This window comes from Schistocerca americana, chromosome 9 (assembly GCF_021461395.2).
Source record: "Schistocerca americana isolate TAMUIC-IGC-003095 chromosome 9, iqSchAmer2.1, whole genome shotgun sequence".
Classification (NCBI taxonomy): Eukaryota; Metazoa; Arthropoda; class Insecta; order Orthoptera; family Acrididae; genus Schistocerca; species Schistocerca americana.
The window spans coordinates 27,189,593-27,204,921 of NC_060127.1; the positions used below are offsets into that span (position 1 = coordinate 27,189,593).

The following is a 15,329-nucleotide window of genomic DNA, read 5'->3' on the forward strand; positions in this document are numbered from 1 at the left end:
GAAGGAATATCACCTTCCCTCCAGGGATTTCTATTTGAGTTCCTGAAGCATCCCTGTAATACCTGTATGTTGCTTGAACATTTAGTGGCCTGCTACTGAACTGCTTCAATGTCTTCCATTAATAGGATGGAGTGTGGATTCCAAACACTTGAGCAGTACTGAAGGATGCAGTCTCTTTTACAAATGAACTACTTTTTTCCTAAATTTTCCCGATAGACCAAAGCTGATCTTTCACTTTCCCTGCCACAATACTCACGTGCTCATTTCATTTAATATTGCTTTGCAGCATTAAGGTCAGATATTTAAATGACATGACTGTGTCAAGCAGGCCATTTCTAAAATTGTATTTGGACATTAATGGGATGTTTTTCCTACTCATCTGCATTAACTTACGTTTGTCTACATTTAGAGCTAGCTGCCATTCATCACACCAACTAACAACTTGGAGTCATCTTGTATCCACCTACTGTCTCTCAATGATGACACCTTTCCATATATCACAGCATCATCAGCAAACAACTGCCGATTGCTGCCCACACTATCTGTCAGATCATTTATGTACACAGAAGAAAACAATGGTCCTTTCAAAATTTCCTGTAGCACTACTAATGATACCTTTCTCTCTGTTTAACACTCACTGTTGACGAGAATGTACTGGGTGCTATTACTTAAGAAGTCTTTAAGCCACTCACATACCTGGGAACCTATTTCATATGTTCGTACCTTCATTAACAATAATCTGTGGTGGGGCTTCGTGTCAAATGTTTTTTTGGAAATCAGAGACCTGCATCACTTTCTTGTAAGCTAATCATGCTAAGCTGGCAACAGTTTTTGTTTTATTACTCTGCATCTTGTTGCAAACCTGATGCTTACCTGTGGAGAGTAATAAAACAAAAACTCTCAACAGCTTGGTGTGTTTACTTTACAAGAAAATGTCTTTTAAACAAGTGTGTCATGCAATTTTAAGAGAACAGACATGTGTGATGTTCATTTTCAGTATAACTTCATTTGGACATACTGCCACAAGTTGTACTGCACACAATGTGGTGTAGCAGCTTGCAGTGTGGACAAGTGCACTGTAGGTCACCAGTTCAAACCCCCCCCCCCCCCCCCCCCTGCCACCTCCCACTAGCAATTATTTCTTTTTCAGTACTTGTTGTATTTGTAAGGTTTGTTATTTTTGTATCCCTACTCGACATCTGTCCATCCTTGAAGAATGATGATGTAGTATACCTGATTCAGAGTCTTCTATGTCTGCTGTGGTTGAAAAGTCCCACTCGAGAGTGGCAGTCCCTACTGCAGTTATGGCACATGAAACGAGAGGGACTTTGAACAGAAGCCACACTACCTTTCCATCTTGTCCTCTTCCTGATCTGTTCTTGTGTGGATTCATCCTCTGCAAGCCTGACCTCATTTCGCACAGCTAGTCGCCACCTAACATAGTCATTGGCAGTATTTTCACAGTTGCTCGGAATAATACTGGCCTCGGTCAGGTCTCTCTGAAATCCATGTGCCTGACATGTTCCGGTCACCTTAGACATCAGTGGCTCAGGAATGCACAAATGCTGGTTCTGCATGCAAGTTGTGAGACATCGGTGTTGGGTACTCCAAGAGCAATACTGTGACTCAAAGAATTAAAGCTTTCTCTGAGGCCATTCTTCAGTGAGTGGTACACAGTTACATCCTGTGGGTGATATCACTATGCGAAATTACCTATGATACTAGTCTTGACTGGAACACTTTTCCATGATCAGAGATCATCATTTGCAATGCTCCATGCTTCAAAAACATGTCTTTCACAAGCTACCTTGCAATTTCCAGACCTTTGACAGTCAGCGTAGCTTTGGTAATAGAGTAGTGCATTAGGTAGTCACTGTCGACTATTGTCCATTGATTCCCATTTGTTGATTTCAGGAGCCTTCTCAAGAGATTGATTCCAATTTCGTGGAATGGCACTGCTGCAGGTGGAACTGGTACCAGATGCCCAAGAGATAATTGTAGTACATGTTTCCATTGCTGGCATTCCTTAAGCGATTCACGTACTACCTAACAGATTGGTAGGAATCTGGCCATTGATATGTGTGTCTGATTTTTTCTAGAGTCTTCGTGAATACCAGATGATCAGAGCTGGAGTATCATGGAAATATTATAGGACAGGTGCCCACAAATGATGATGATGAAGATGATGACATGCAAGCATTTCCTCTTATACAATGTTCAATTTATTAATCAGAATCCTTATTTGGTTTGTTTCTCTTTCTTTAGGGCTTGTTTGATTTTCAGTAATGCCAGATCTTTCAGTCTGTTGAGCTGGTTGGTTGCTTGCTCTTGGGGAGGGGACCAAACAGCAAGGCCATCGGTCCCATTGGATTAGGGAAGGATGGGGAAGGAAGTCGTCCATGCCCTTTCAAAGGAATCATCCCAGCATTTGCTTGAAATGATTTAGGGAAATCATCAGAAACCTAAATCAGGGTGGCCAGATGTAGGTTTGAACCATCATCCTCCCGAATGCAAGTCCAGTGTGCTAACCACTGCACCTCTTTACATGGTAAGCAAACTTCTGTAGGGCAACAACATCATTTAATACAGTGAAAACTGAGATTTTGTCCACACTGCTGTGTTCTGCCAAATGATTTCTTGAAATACAGTCATCTTCCTTGCATTTGCATCTATTGCAAAGTCAATCTTTAGTAAAGTTCGTTTGCAAGTGTTGTGTTGACAATTATGACAGGAAAAATATTAGCTGCTAATGACTCACCATGTGCATCAAGAGGGCAACAGAAAATGAGTGTTTGGAAAATGGAGAGATCTACCTTTGATGGGATGTATGTATTAAACTTCACAAAATGGACATTGTTGAGATTCAAGAAATATTTCAAACAAACCATTAACTTGCATCATGAATGACAAATAAAAAATGGCACACCACAGTGGTCAATGATGTTTGCACCCTCAAGATTGACATGAACTCCTTGGAAATTACAAACTGTGCACAACGTTGAGCTATGTATCATTTCTTAAAGAACGCATATAGAATCATATTGGTGTAACAGGGTGATGAGAACTAATGGAATGTGATGGCATGCAACCAAATGCAAAACAGTCTGTTGTTGAGTTTATCATGAAATTGGCTATCCTTTAAGTTGTAGATGCAGGTGGAGTAATAATATCTTGCATAGGCATGGAAAAAACAGACATCAAGATGCTGAATTTGTCCAATGGTGGTATGAACTTTTCAGGAGGGATATCTTGCTATAAAGGAGTATAGTTTTCATTTTTCTTTTGCCCATTTTCCCACTCTTGCTTGCTGTGAGGTACATATTCCCTAATGTCCTCGCAAGACCACATGCACGAGATGGAATCATAGGGAGCAGAGCCTCTCCAATTTCTCACAGCACAATACATAACTTTCCATCATCAAAACTGTCACTCATATTAACAGTCAGCATAACTGCATAAAAATGCATTAAGGCATTGATGTTAGTTGATCTTAATGCAGCTCTCTTGGTACTTCTAAGTTCCAGGGTTCCTTTCATGTGCATTTCCCCTTCAAAAGTTTGTTTATTTCATCTACAAATTATCAGGCCAATTCCACAGCTTGCTGTACATTGTAAAGTTGACACTCTATTTAAAATGTTGTTATCTTAAGTCTTCCAGTTCTGTAGAATTGTTTGAAATTATGCAACCATCCACTGCTTCCCTTGAAATCATTGTAATCTATGTCGTGTGCAATTTGACAACACAGTATATCACTGTCATGCACATCTTGTAAATTGTACCAAGTATCCTTGAAAAGTGCAAACACCAGTTTTTGTAACAAGTGTGCCTTTCCTCCCTTCAACATCTGTAGTTTTTCTTATGCACTACGCAGCCATATTGCTGTAGACTAATTCAAAACCTGTTCACACTTTGTTTTTTACTATGTTGCAAATTATGTTCCATGTATGTAATTATGTTTAGAACTCACTCTTTGGATTATGATTTCCTTTACTACATTTCACTGGATATGCTATTCATGGTTCCCTGTCTAACAAGGATGATGAAATACATGGCTTGACACCTATTACAATATAACTTTCACTTGTTACGCACATGTCACTGTCATTGTACCCCTCATGTAAATTTTCTGCACAGTCAAATGTATATGACACCACACATTCCACTAACTCGTCTTGCAGGAATGCTAATATGAGGTCTGTCTACAAAGTATCTGACCTTTGATTTTCCCAAATAAAATAGAGATGATAGCGTGGCACCACTGTACACAGTAAAGGAAGAGACCTTTATGCGCTTGTGTGACTTCTGTCCCCACCTTCCAGCACGGCAGTCGCTGCCTGTCAGTCGCTGAGTGAGGTGCTACACAACGTGTTCATCGGATTACCAATTCTCTCAAGATGACTGAACGTGTTGAGCAAAGATACTGCATCAAATTTTGTCAAAAGCTTGGTGATTCTCAAAGTGAAACAATTTACAAGAATCAGCAGGGGTTTGGAGAAGATGCTATGGGTGTAATACAAATTGAGAAGTGGTTCAACCGATTCAAAAATGCCCGCACATCAACAGAAAGAGATCAGAGTTCTGGCAGGCCCCAAACTGCTCAGAGTGCAGCTGTTGTTGAGGGGGTGCAAAAATTGTTGATGGCAGATCATCGTTTGACTGTGCGGGAGATTGCCCAAGAGGTTGGAGTGAGTAAAGATTCTGCACATGCAATTTTGCATGATGATTTGAACATGCACCCAGTGGCTGCAAAATTCTTGCCCAGGTTGTTGTTGCCGGAACAAAAAGACCTCCATTTTGACGTTGCACAGACAGGACCTTCTGGACATCACCAACACTGATCCTGGATTTCTGAACCCCGTGATAACTGGAGATGAGTCATGGGTGTACGGGTACGACCCAGAAACATGAAGACAGTCATCGTAATGGAAGCATCCCGAGTCTCCAAGGTCAAAGAAAGTGTGGCAGGTGTAAAGCAAAATCAAGGTGATGCTGACTGTCTTCTTTAATGTCCGTGGAATTGTGCATCATGAATATGCACCAGAAGGACAAACAGTGACAAAGGAGTACTATCAAGATGTTCTCCAGTGACTTTGTGATGCAGTTTGGTGCAAAAGACCAGACATGTGGGCGGCAAAAAACTGGCAACTGCATAATGACAACACCCCCGCACATTCATTCTACTCGAACCAAGACTTCTTGGCCATACATGGAATTACAACCATTCGCCAACCTCCCTACTCTCCAGACATGGCTCCTTGAGACTTCTGGTTATTTCCAAAATTGAAGACGCCACTGAAAGGATCCTGTTTTGAGAATAGAGAAGAGATAATGCGGAACATAATGATGGAGCTGAACACCATTTCAAACAAAGACATCCAGAGGAGTTTCTGACAGTGGAAGGATCAGTGAGCTAAGTGTGTGCAAGCACAAGGGGCCTACTTTGAAGGGGATTAGGGCCCCAACCCCATCAAGTATTCAAAATATTTTTTCTGGCTAAAGGTTGGATACTTTTTAGACAAGCCTCGTATTTCATTTGCCACTTCTTTCTCACTCTGCAAAATTTCTTGGGTTCCTTTCTGACAAAATGTCAACTTTGGCAACTGTTGCTGTACATATAATGCAATATTTGCTTTGTTTATCCTTGCCATTGCTCTGCTTTGAATCAAAACCACTAGTACTATAGCACTATTGTGAGTTAATTGTCGATTGATGAGTTCAAATATGCTCTGTAGCCTCATGCTGTTGTCACCAATGGATGCCTCCAGTCCTGCCCCCTGCTGCCTTTAGCAGCCAATATTGTGGTTGCATGGTACACAATATGTGGGGCATTGCTGTAAACATCAGTGGCCATTTGTGACCTCTCACTCAAGGGGTTACTCATGAAATAACATAAGCCTGAAGCTTCTGTGCCCATCTCACCACTTGACTCAACTGATCCTCCAGGCAATTCAGCTAACACAGAGAATGGTGATCTGTCACAAAGGTGAATGGATTTCCAAATAAATATGCCCAGAACTTTTAGATGGCTGAAACAACTGGTAAGGCACTCCTTTTCTGATTTTAGGGTACTTCATCTCAGTTGAGAAATTCTTTGTTCCTCTCCAGGAGCCTAGGGTGTCATCAATGCAGGCAAAGGGTAGACATCTGTTTTCATGATTTTGTTCAGTCATCAGTAATTGATATAATAATGCTCTGTGTCATCCTCCTCCTTCACAAGGACCACAGGAGAGGACCAAGGACTCTCTGAAGCTTCAATTACATCATCCTGCAGCACTTTATCCACATGCTCCCAGATTATTCATTGCTGAACTAGTGACACCCTATAAAAGTTCTGGATAATTTGTGGATGATCCCTAGTGATAACATGGTGTTTTACCAATAATGCAAGGTCTGTATTTTCCCCACTCTGAAAGTATCCAAGACTGTCACAGAATGGCTAACACTTGCTGATATTCCTCAGTCAGGCCATAAATTAATTCCAGTGCTGAAGCTGTTTCTCCACGAAATGGTAATGTCAAAAGCTGTGCTGCATGCATTGTGACTTAGTAGTTATTGTTGCTGGCTGGTGTGCTGCAGGTCCCCAATTCAAAACTGACCACCACCAATTATTTGTTATTTAGCACTTACCATACCTGGAAAGTTCTCAGTATTTCTTATGATTGCAATTTTAATATATTCTAGAATACTAAATGTTTGTATAAACCACAGTATTCTCTATCCAAGAGTTCAGTTCTGTTCTGGTTACACACTGGGACTCACAAAAAAAACATGCTTTCAGTGCCAAGTGTTGTACAGGCTGTTTATAAATGAATATCGGGGTTTTAACGCTTTATAATATTTATTACATTAAACTTACAGTTATAAATGATATTTCAAATGAAAGAGCAACTCAAACAGTTGTGTTTGGCACCAGTGCGCATGCACAGCACGCAGTGTTTCTGCCGTGATCCACTAGACAGCAGCAGTAGCGAAGATGGCGACTAGTAAACAGAAAGTGTTTTGTGTTTTGCAGTTTGCAAAGACCGAATCTGTAGTTACTGTGCAACATGCATTCCAGCTGAAGTTTGGTTGTGATCCTCCAAGTGATAATAACATTTGTAGATGGTATCATCAATTTGAAGACAACTCTGCCTTTGTAAAGAGAAGAGCACAGGATGACCAAGTGTTAGTGAAGAGACTGTTGAGTGAGTGAGAGAATCGTTCACTCGTAGCCCAAAGAAATCAGTCCAGAAGGCTAGTTGTAAATTACAAGTTCCCATGTCGACTGTTTGGAAAGTTTTAAGAAAACGTGTAAAACTATGTCCTTACCATTTACAGTTATTACAGGCTCTAAAGCCAGCAGACCATGGATTATGTACCAACTTTGCAAACGAAATGTTGTTTCATGATGATGAAGATTTTCTGGATCATCTTTGTTTTCAGTGATGAATCGACCTTTCACCTTCGCAGACATGTTGACACTCACAATGTGCGCATCTGGGGCTCAGAAAATCTTCACAAGGTGGTACAAATGCAATGAGATTCCCCTAAAGTGACTGTTTTTTGTGCCGTATCCCAGCAGAAGGTTTATGGGTCTTTCTTTTTTGGTAAACCTACTGTAACTGGCACTTCTTACCTCGATACACTAGAGCAATGCCTCTTTCCTCAGTTGTAAGAAGATGAGACAGAGAACTTCATTTTCCAGCAAGATGGTGTGCTACCTCACTGGCATATTGCAGTATGCGATTGGTTGAACTTCAGTGTACCCAAGCACTGGATAGGCCACAAGGGGCCCAATGAAGGGCTTGCTTTGCATGGCCTCCACGTTCACCCGACCTAATGCCATGCGATTTTTTCCTTTGGGGCTTCATCAAGGATCACGTGTACATGACTCCATCACCAGCAGACCACCCTGAATTAAGAAACCGGATTGAAGCAGCTATTGCTAGAATCACTGAAGACACACTTATCAACATTTGGGAAGAACTCGGCTATAGACTTGATGTGTGCCGTGTGACAAATGGTGCTCACATTGAACATTTATAAGATTCTTGGTAAAACTGTTTGAGTTGCTCTTTCAATTGACATATCATTTATAACTGTAAGTTTAATGTAATAAATATTATAAAGTGTTAAAACCTTGATATTCATTTATAAACACCCTGTATTTCATACAGAAAGAAAGCCAAAATAGTGAATTTGGTCTTCCAAAATTGTTTCACAGCACAGGATTATAATGCAGTTCCTCCTTCCAATCATCATACAAACATCGAAACGGCGATACTGAGATAACCAACCGTGGAACAGACAAAAACTACAATCAGTTAGTAATGGAAAGGCATCAGGTCAGATACCTATAAGATTCAACAAAGATTACAGGAAAGAACATGCTCCCCTTCTAGCAGCAGTTTATTGTTGATTGCTGGAGCAACAAAGGGTTTCTAGAGACTCGAAAAAGTGCAGGCAATCCCCACTTTCAAGAAGGATTGTAGGACAGATGCACATAATTATAGGCCTATATTGTTGTTGTCTATCTGTATAATTATGGAACATGTTGTATGCTCAAGAATTATGACGTTTTTGGAGAGTAAAAATCTGCTCTATATAAATCAACACAGATTCCACAAACAGAGATCTTACAAAACTCAGCTCGCTCTGTTCCTCCACGAGATCTATAGCGACGTAGACAATGGCGCTCAGGGTGGTACAGTGTTCCTTGGAATCTGGTAGGCATATGACACCATCCCTCACTGCTGTTTAGTGGGGAAAAATAAGAGCTTGCCAAGTATTGTACCAAACTTGAGACTGGATCCAAGACTTCCTTGCAGACAGAACTCAACAAGTCACTCTTAACAGAACAAAACTGACAGATGTAAAGGTAATTTCCAGAATCCTTAAGGAAGTGTGATAGGAGCTTTACTGTTTACAACATACATAAATGATCTAGTAGAAAGTGTCAGATGCTCTTTAAGACTGTTTGCAGATGATATGGTTGTCTATAAGAAAGCAGCAATGGGACAAGACATTATTGATGAATGGCGCAGTCTCTGGCAGTTAACCCTAAACGTAAATATATGTAACTTATTGTGCATATGTAGGACAATAAACCCAGTAATGTGCAACTACACTATTGATGGCAAATTACTGGAAACAATATCTACTGTAAAATATCCAGGAGTAACTATCCAGAGTGACCTTAAGTAGGACGACCACACAAATCAAATATCTGCAAAGATGCAAGACTGAGATTCTAAGGAAGAATCTTAAGGAAATGTAACTCATCCATAAAGGAAATGGCTTACGAGGCAATTGTTTCACTGATTCTTGAGTATTGTTCATCAATTTGGATGCTTACCAGATTGGACTGATAGAAGAAAGAGAGAGAAGACTCAACAAAGAGAATGCATTTCATCATTGGTTTGTTTTCTGGTTGGTTACAAAGATGCTCAACAAACTCTAGTGGCAGACATTGGAATATTTTGTGGGTATTTTCTTAGTGGGGGTGATAGGAATGGGGCACTGAAACAGGCTAGCAGTCAATCTACAGCAGTTGTATTTTACTGGATTTTCCAGTTCTCTTACATTTTCTGTCAGTCACTGTACAGTATCAATTCTGCAGGAATCCTGCTACACGGTGCCCTTGCACCATGAAGCAGTTTCTCACCCGCGGACTTTGATCCGCAGTGTTGATGATGTTGAAAATGACATTTTCTTCTGTCAAGAGGAATAACACACCCAGAGAAGGTGAACTTAATGTATTTCCTATAACATACAATCCTAACTTCTTCTAATTGATAGACTACACAGACATAAAATTCAGCGAGATTTTTGCATGAGTGCGTCTCACAAGAGACTCTGAACAATTTTATACAATAAAATCAGAACATCAATTGAAACTTCCTGGCAGATTAAAACTGTGTGCCTGACCGAGACTCGAACTCAGGACCTTTGCCTTTCGCGGGCAAGTGCTCTACCATCTGAGCTACCGAAGCACGACTCACGCCCGATACTCACAGCTTTACTTCTGCCAGAACCTGTGAGTACCGGGCGTGAGTCGTGCTTCGGTAGCTCAGATGGTAGAGCACTTGCCCACAAAAGGCAAAGGTCCCGTGTTCGAGTCTCGGTCGGGCACACAGTTTTAATCTGCCAGGAAGTTTCATATCAGCGCACACTCCGCTGCAGAGTGAAAATCTCATTCTGGAGAACATCAATTGTTTTCGGCAATAATTTCTTTGACACCATGAAGGCCCACATGCACTCCATGTGCTTCTCTCATGGCCCCATGGAGTAAACAACTCCATGCAGCAAGTAGAAGCACCACTCTGTGGCCCTTGTTGCCGGTAGCACACGAGCAGTACAACTCCGATCTGCACAAACCATCAAAAACCTCCTGAAAGTGGAGTGCTTCCTACTTACTACCTTGACCTACAAACATCTTTTGTCAATCCATGGAGATCAAGGATTTGGAACATCTCAATCAATGAATGACATGTTACACCTCAACATTATGAGAGAGGCATTGTGCATCATGGAGAGGGTTCCTATTGAAATTTCGAGAGAGTACTTTCTGGGAAGAGTCAAGAAACTTATTGCTTCTTCCCACATACATCTCACAAAAATACCATGATGAAAAAATGAGAGAAATTAGAGCTAATACAGAGGTTTACCGGTAATCGTTCTTTTTCCACATGCCACTCATGAATGGAACAGGGGAGGGCGGATCAGTTAGTGGTACCAGAAGCACCCTCCGCCACACACCGTTAGGTGGCCTACAGAGTATGATGTAGATGTAGATGTCACTGGTAAGCCTGCTTTCAGATTTAATTGTGGTTACAGTGTAACAATATTTATGCATCCAAAACAAAATTTTCACTCTGCAACAGAGCGTGCGCTGATATGAAACTTCCTGGCAGATTAAAACTGTGTGCCAGACTGAGACTCAAACTTGGGACCTTTGCCGTTCGTGGGCAAATATTTATGCAGTTTCAACGTTTTTCTTCACATATCTGCAGGACACGGTTGATTAATAGAATGCTACACAACAAAATATGTTAAACACAAATGAGGTAACAGAAAAATCAAAATGCGTTTCAATCACAATTTAAGGTTACACAAGATGTGTGGCATGTACGAATAAAGCAAGTTATATGCAACACAGGAATGAATGACCAATGTATGGTAGCTAGTGTCTAAACTAGTCAGTAATCATATGGAATCTTCTGTACAAGCTCTTGTGATCTGACTAGGTTGCTGTACAATAGTCTAATATCTCAGACTATTTGTACATTTTCGCTATGGTAAATCACATTTTAGTACACACTCAGTTCATTTTCTGATGAGTCTTGCACAGTGTCATTAAATATGTAGCATGTAGCATAAATAGTGCTTTTGGAAGTCAGTGTACACTATCTGACCAAAAGTATACCGATAATCCTACGTAATGCAGAACTGACCACAAGCTGTCACAAGAGATGGAGCCACCAGTGTATAAGGAGGCTGGGAGGAGTATTGCGTTATCAGTAGAGAAGCAGTAACGAAAGAATGGGTCAGTCATGACAGTTGAGTGTTTCCAAGCACAGGCTATTCGTTAGATATCACCTGAGTAGCAAATCGACCAGGAACATTTCATACCATCTGAAGCTGCCAAAGCTGACTGTCGGTGAAGTGACTACAGACTGGAAATGCGAGGAATGATCACAGATAAACTGAGGCTGGGCAGATCGAATGTACTGATGGACAGTAATCACTGAACATAGTGGACGGTGGCTGGAAAAAGTCACACAAAATCAGCAGAAGGATTCACTCTGAAGTTCCAAAGTGCTACCAGCAGACCAGCCAACACAGTGAAGCTGCTTAGGAAATTAAAAAGAATAGTGTAAAATGATAAGGCAGCTTCTCACAAGCCACACATTTCTGTAGTCAGTGCTAACTGATGTTGACGTGGTGTAAAGAGTTGATGCCACTGGACAGTGGACAATTACAAACAGGTGATTCGGAGTGACGACTCACGCTATACCCTGTAGCAACCAGATGGAAGGGTTTGAGTTTGGTGAGTGCCTACAGAACCTTATCTACTATCATGAAAGTGCCAGCAGCAAAGTACAGAGGAGATGGTGTTACAGTAAAAGAGTGTTTTTCAGGGTTAATGTGAGGTCCTCATACTGAAAATAAGAAAATGGTAAATGAGGAAGGATACGAATACATTTACAGCAGCGTGTACCACTGAGGAACAGTTTGGGGACTATAACTGTACGATCATGACACTGCAGTCTGCTATAAAGCAGCATCAGTGAGGGAATGATTTTTGGACCATAACATTCATGAAATGGCCTGGCCTCCTCAAGAGTTCCAACCCGAACCAGACGGAACACCTTCAGGAGGAGTTAGAATGTCAGTTTCACTCCAGAATCCAGTGTCCAACATCACTATCACTACTACTTTGTCCAGCTTTGCGTTGTGAGGAAGAACAGGCTGCCACTCCACAGACACTGAGACACCTCACTGAAAGTGTCCGCAGCAGAATTCAATCCATCATAATGGTGAAGGGTGGACACACACCCCACATTAATATCCACTAACCAGTGATACTTTTGATCAGATAGTTGGTGTGTACAAATATTGAGAATTGCATGGGACCCAATGGTTGGTAATGCTGCACATAATAAATTGACAAATAGGAGAAGATATTTGGAGGAGTGTAAATTTCGAAGATGCGCAGTCTGATTTAATCATATTAAATACATGTAGCTTGCAGCTACAAAATACTTACATCTTTGCATACCAGGGGAATGGGTGGTCAGCATCAGCACCATAGTCTAAAAGAATCTCAATACATTCTTTCTTTATTCTTTTCGGTGCTGATGAAGCTGTAGTTGCTGTTAATGGCGGAAATTCATTGACGGAGGACACATTTGCCGGACATCCTACAAAAGAAACAAAGTGTCCATGAAGCAAAACATAAACATTTATGCACTTGCAAACCATTATGTGAGAAAGAGAAGAACTGCATAAGGAGAACTGTGTGTGGTAATGAATTGAGGATGCACAAGATTAGCTGGCCAACTTGTAGAGGTGCATACTAATCCTAAGTACATCAGATTGTGTGTTAAATTTATTTTGCAAGAACATCTGTGCCATTGCTTGAGTTGCTGAACAGCAGTCACTTTAGTGCACAACAGTCACATGCCACAGAACCACAAAAACCATTGCCGTCCTCTTTTCTGTCCACCCTGTGTCAGTGTCGGTACAGGCTGGATTATACTGCGCACCTGAGGAGTCCCCCCCCCCCTCCCCCGCACACACACACACACACACACAGAGACTCACGCACACATACACACAAACACACATATACACACCAATACCACCCTCACAGTCATTCATGTGACATTCAACATATATCTCTCAGTATGTGTTACTTCCTAGCAGCATTCAATTAAAATATAGCATCTGAGCTATGCCAGCATACTGAACAAAAAACATTAATAAATGTAGCTTTTGAGCTGGTGCAATACAGAAACTTTTTGCCTGTGTACTATTCAAATACTTATAATCTGCTAATACATGATATACTGTTCTCACAAATCTTTAGATAGTAAAACTATTCAATAAAAATGAGTAACATGGAAAATTAAAGCTATAAAGTGTTGTGCAGTGCAAACAATCATGTAAATGTTTGATTAAAGAACACTTATACACCATCATAATGGGTGAAGGATGGAGACATACACCACCCAACCACCCACCCACCCACCCGACCACACACACACACACACACACACACACACACACACACACATATTAATGTCCATGAATTTTTAGTGTTAAATACAAGTTAACAATTATGAATGATTTTTATATATAAATGCATACAAAACCTAACTCATAAAATTATGCGATATCTTCTTCAAATAAACTTCTACCGAAACATTGTTACTTTGTTAAACAAAGGCATACTTACTTCACAGAACAGAAATAATGTGGAATTGTAATATTTATAGCAATTATTTAATTTAACTGAAAAAGACTCTACAATACTGGCTGCATTCTGCATAACAATTCAATACTACATAGAAGAAAAACATGTAGATACATGATCTTGATCATCTCAAGCCCACAGCTGATACTTTTGTTAATGATCAATAAAAACAATCTCATCCTTAGCTATACACATTTATTGTGTTACAAATGGTTTCATTTCTTTGAACATCTTCAGGTTGCTGAGTTGTGCTGAAGTCAAGGCATAGATGGTTTGGTTGTCATATGTAATGTTAAAGACAGCTTCCAAGGACACATCTTCTGACCGCTTGGCTGAAGTATGGGGACCAATATGGTAAGTGCACAGTAAACTACAGTTGCAAGGAGGCGGTAGTGGGATTGTGTGAGGCAGGTTTTTTGGCAGAGGACGCAGTGGCGGGACAACAACATGAAAGACGTTCAGAGGCCAGAGGATGAGAGGATGTAAGAGACAGAAAAAGGGAGAAGGGGCTAGGAAGGGAGGGGAAAGATGAGAAAGGTGAAGATGAAGTTAGAGACAAGAGGGAGGGGGGAAACTGTCTACACAGGAGAGGGGGGGGAGGATGGATTTTTGGGAGGTGGTTGTGCATGATCTCAACTGGGAACAAGCGGTGTGGACAGAAGAGAGAAGGGAAAAGGTAAGGTGAGACAGCTCAAGGCACACAATGGTGAAAGTTTTGCTCACACTTTGCATGTGCAATGCAATGCCATTTTGATGTTGCTCGATTTGAAGAAGGGGGGAAAAAAAAGAAAAAGAAACACATCTGCACTCACAGTGTGAAGTTACAGGCCACATGCACATGTGCGTACAAGGAATGGGTGAAAGAGCTCACTGCTTTGAAGAGTCGTGGGGAGAAGTATGGCAGAAATGTCATATAGGTGTCAGTGTTTTTATCAATACTTCAGTATAATGACCTTTTGAGGGTGAGTGTTGTTGTACTGTCAAAACTAGAAATATTGACAAAAAGTACTGATACCAACCAAAATATTCTCATTATTACCAGTAAGTACTAAACTTGTGAGAGCAAGCATTATCAGTTTGACAATTCATCATTCAGTTGTTCACATTTTTCTAGTTTGGCTTCTGTACAATAGCACTGATACCGCTACGCTCAAGTGATTTAGTCTTTTAAACTTTTTAAAAATAAACAAAGAAAATTAGTGTAACAGAAACGACCTATGCCTGTGCGTTCAGAAATCAAAATTGTTTGTAGATGAACATCTGAAAATGCTTGTTAACATTGTCTGAAGTTTAGTGTGCTAATATTCACACACACTTGAATGACCTGCTTGTGGCCAAAAAATGGCAAAGTTACTCATAACTGCTTGTTGAC

The 15,329-nt window shown here is 40.7% G+C and overlaps 1 protein-coding gene across 7 annotated transcripts in view; it reads right to left on the bottom strand.

Annotated features, from left to right (window-relative positions):
- LOC124551330 (ankyrin repeat and SOCS box protein 3-like) overlaps nucleotides 1-15,329 on the bottom strand; it is a 214,884-nt gene that overhangs the window by 26,177 nt on the left and 173,378 nt on the right. For 6 of the 7 annotated variants that reach the window (XR_006967816.1, XM_047126348.1, XM_047126350.1 and 3 more), the window contains one exon: nucleotides 12,749-12,902. The exons of the other annotated variant lie outside the window; for it this stretch is intronic. Coding sequence is in view for 5 of the 6 variants with exons in the window: in XM_047126348.1 (XP_046982304.1) it covers nucleotides 12,749-12,902 (154 nt within the window). In the remaining variant the exon portion in view is untranslated. The remainder of the gene's footprint in view (nucleotides 1-12,748; nucleotides 12,903-15,329) is intronic. 7 annotated transcript variants of the gene reach the window in all.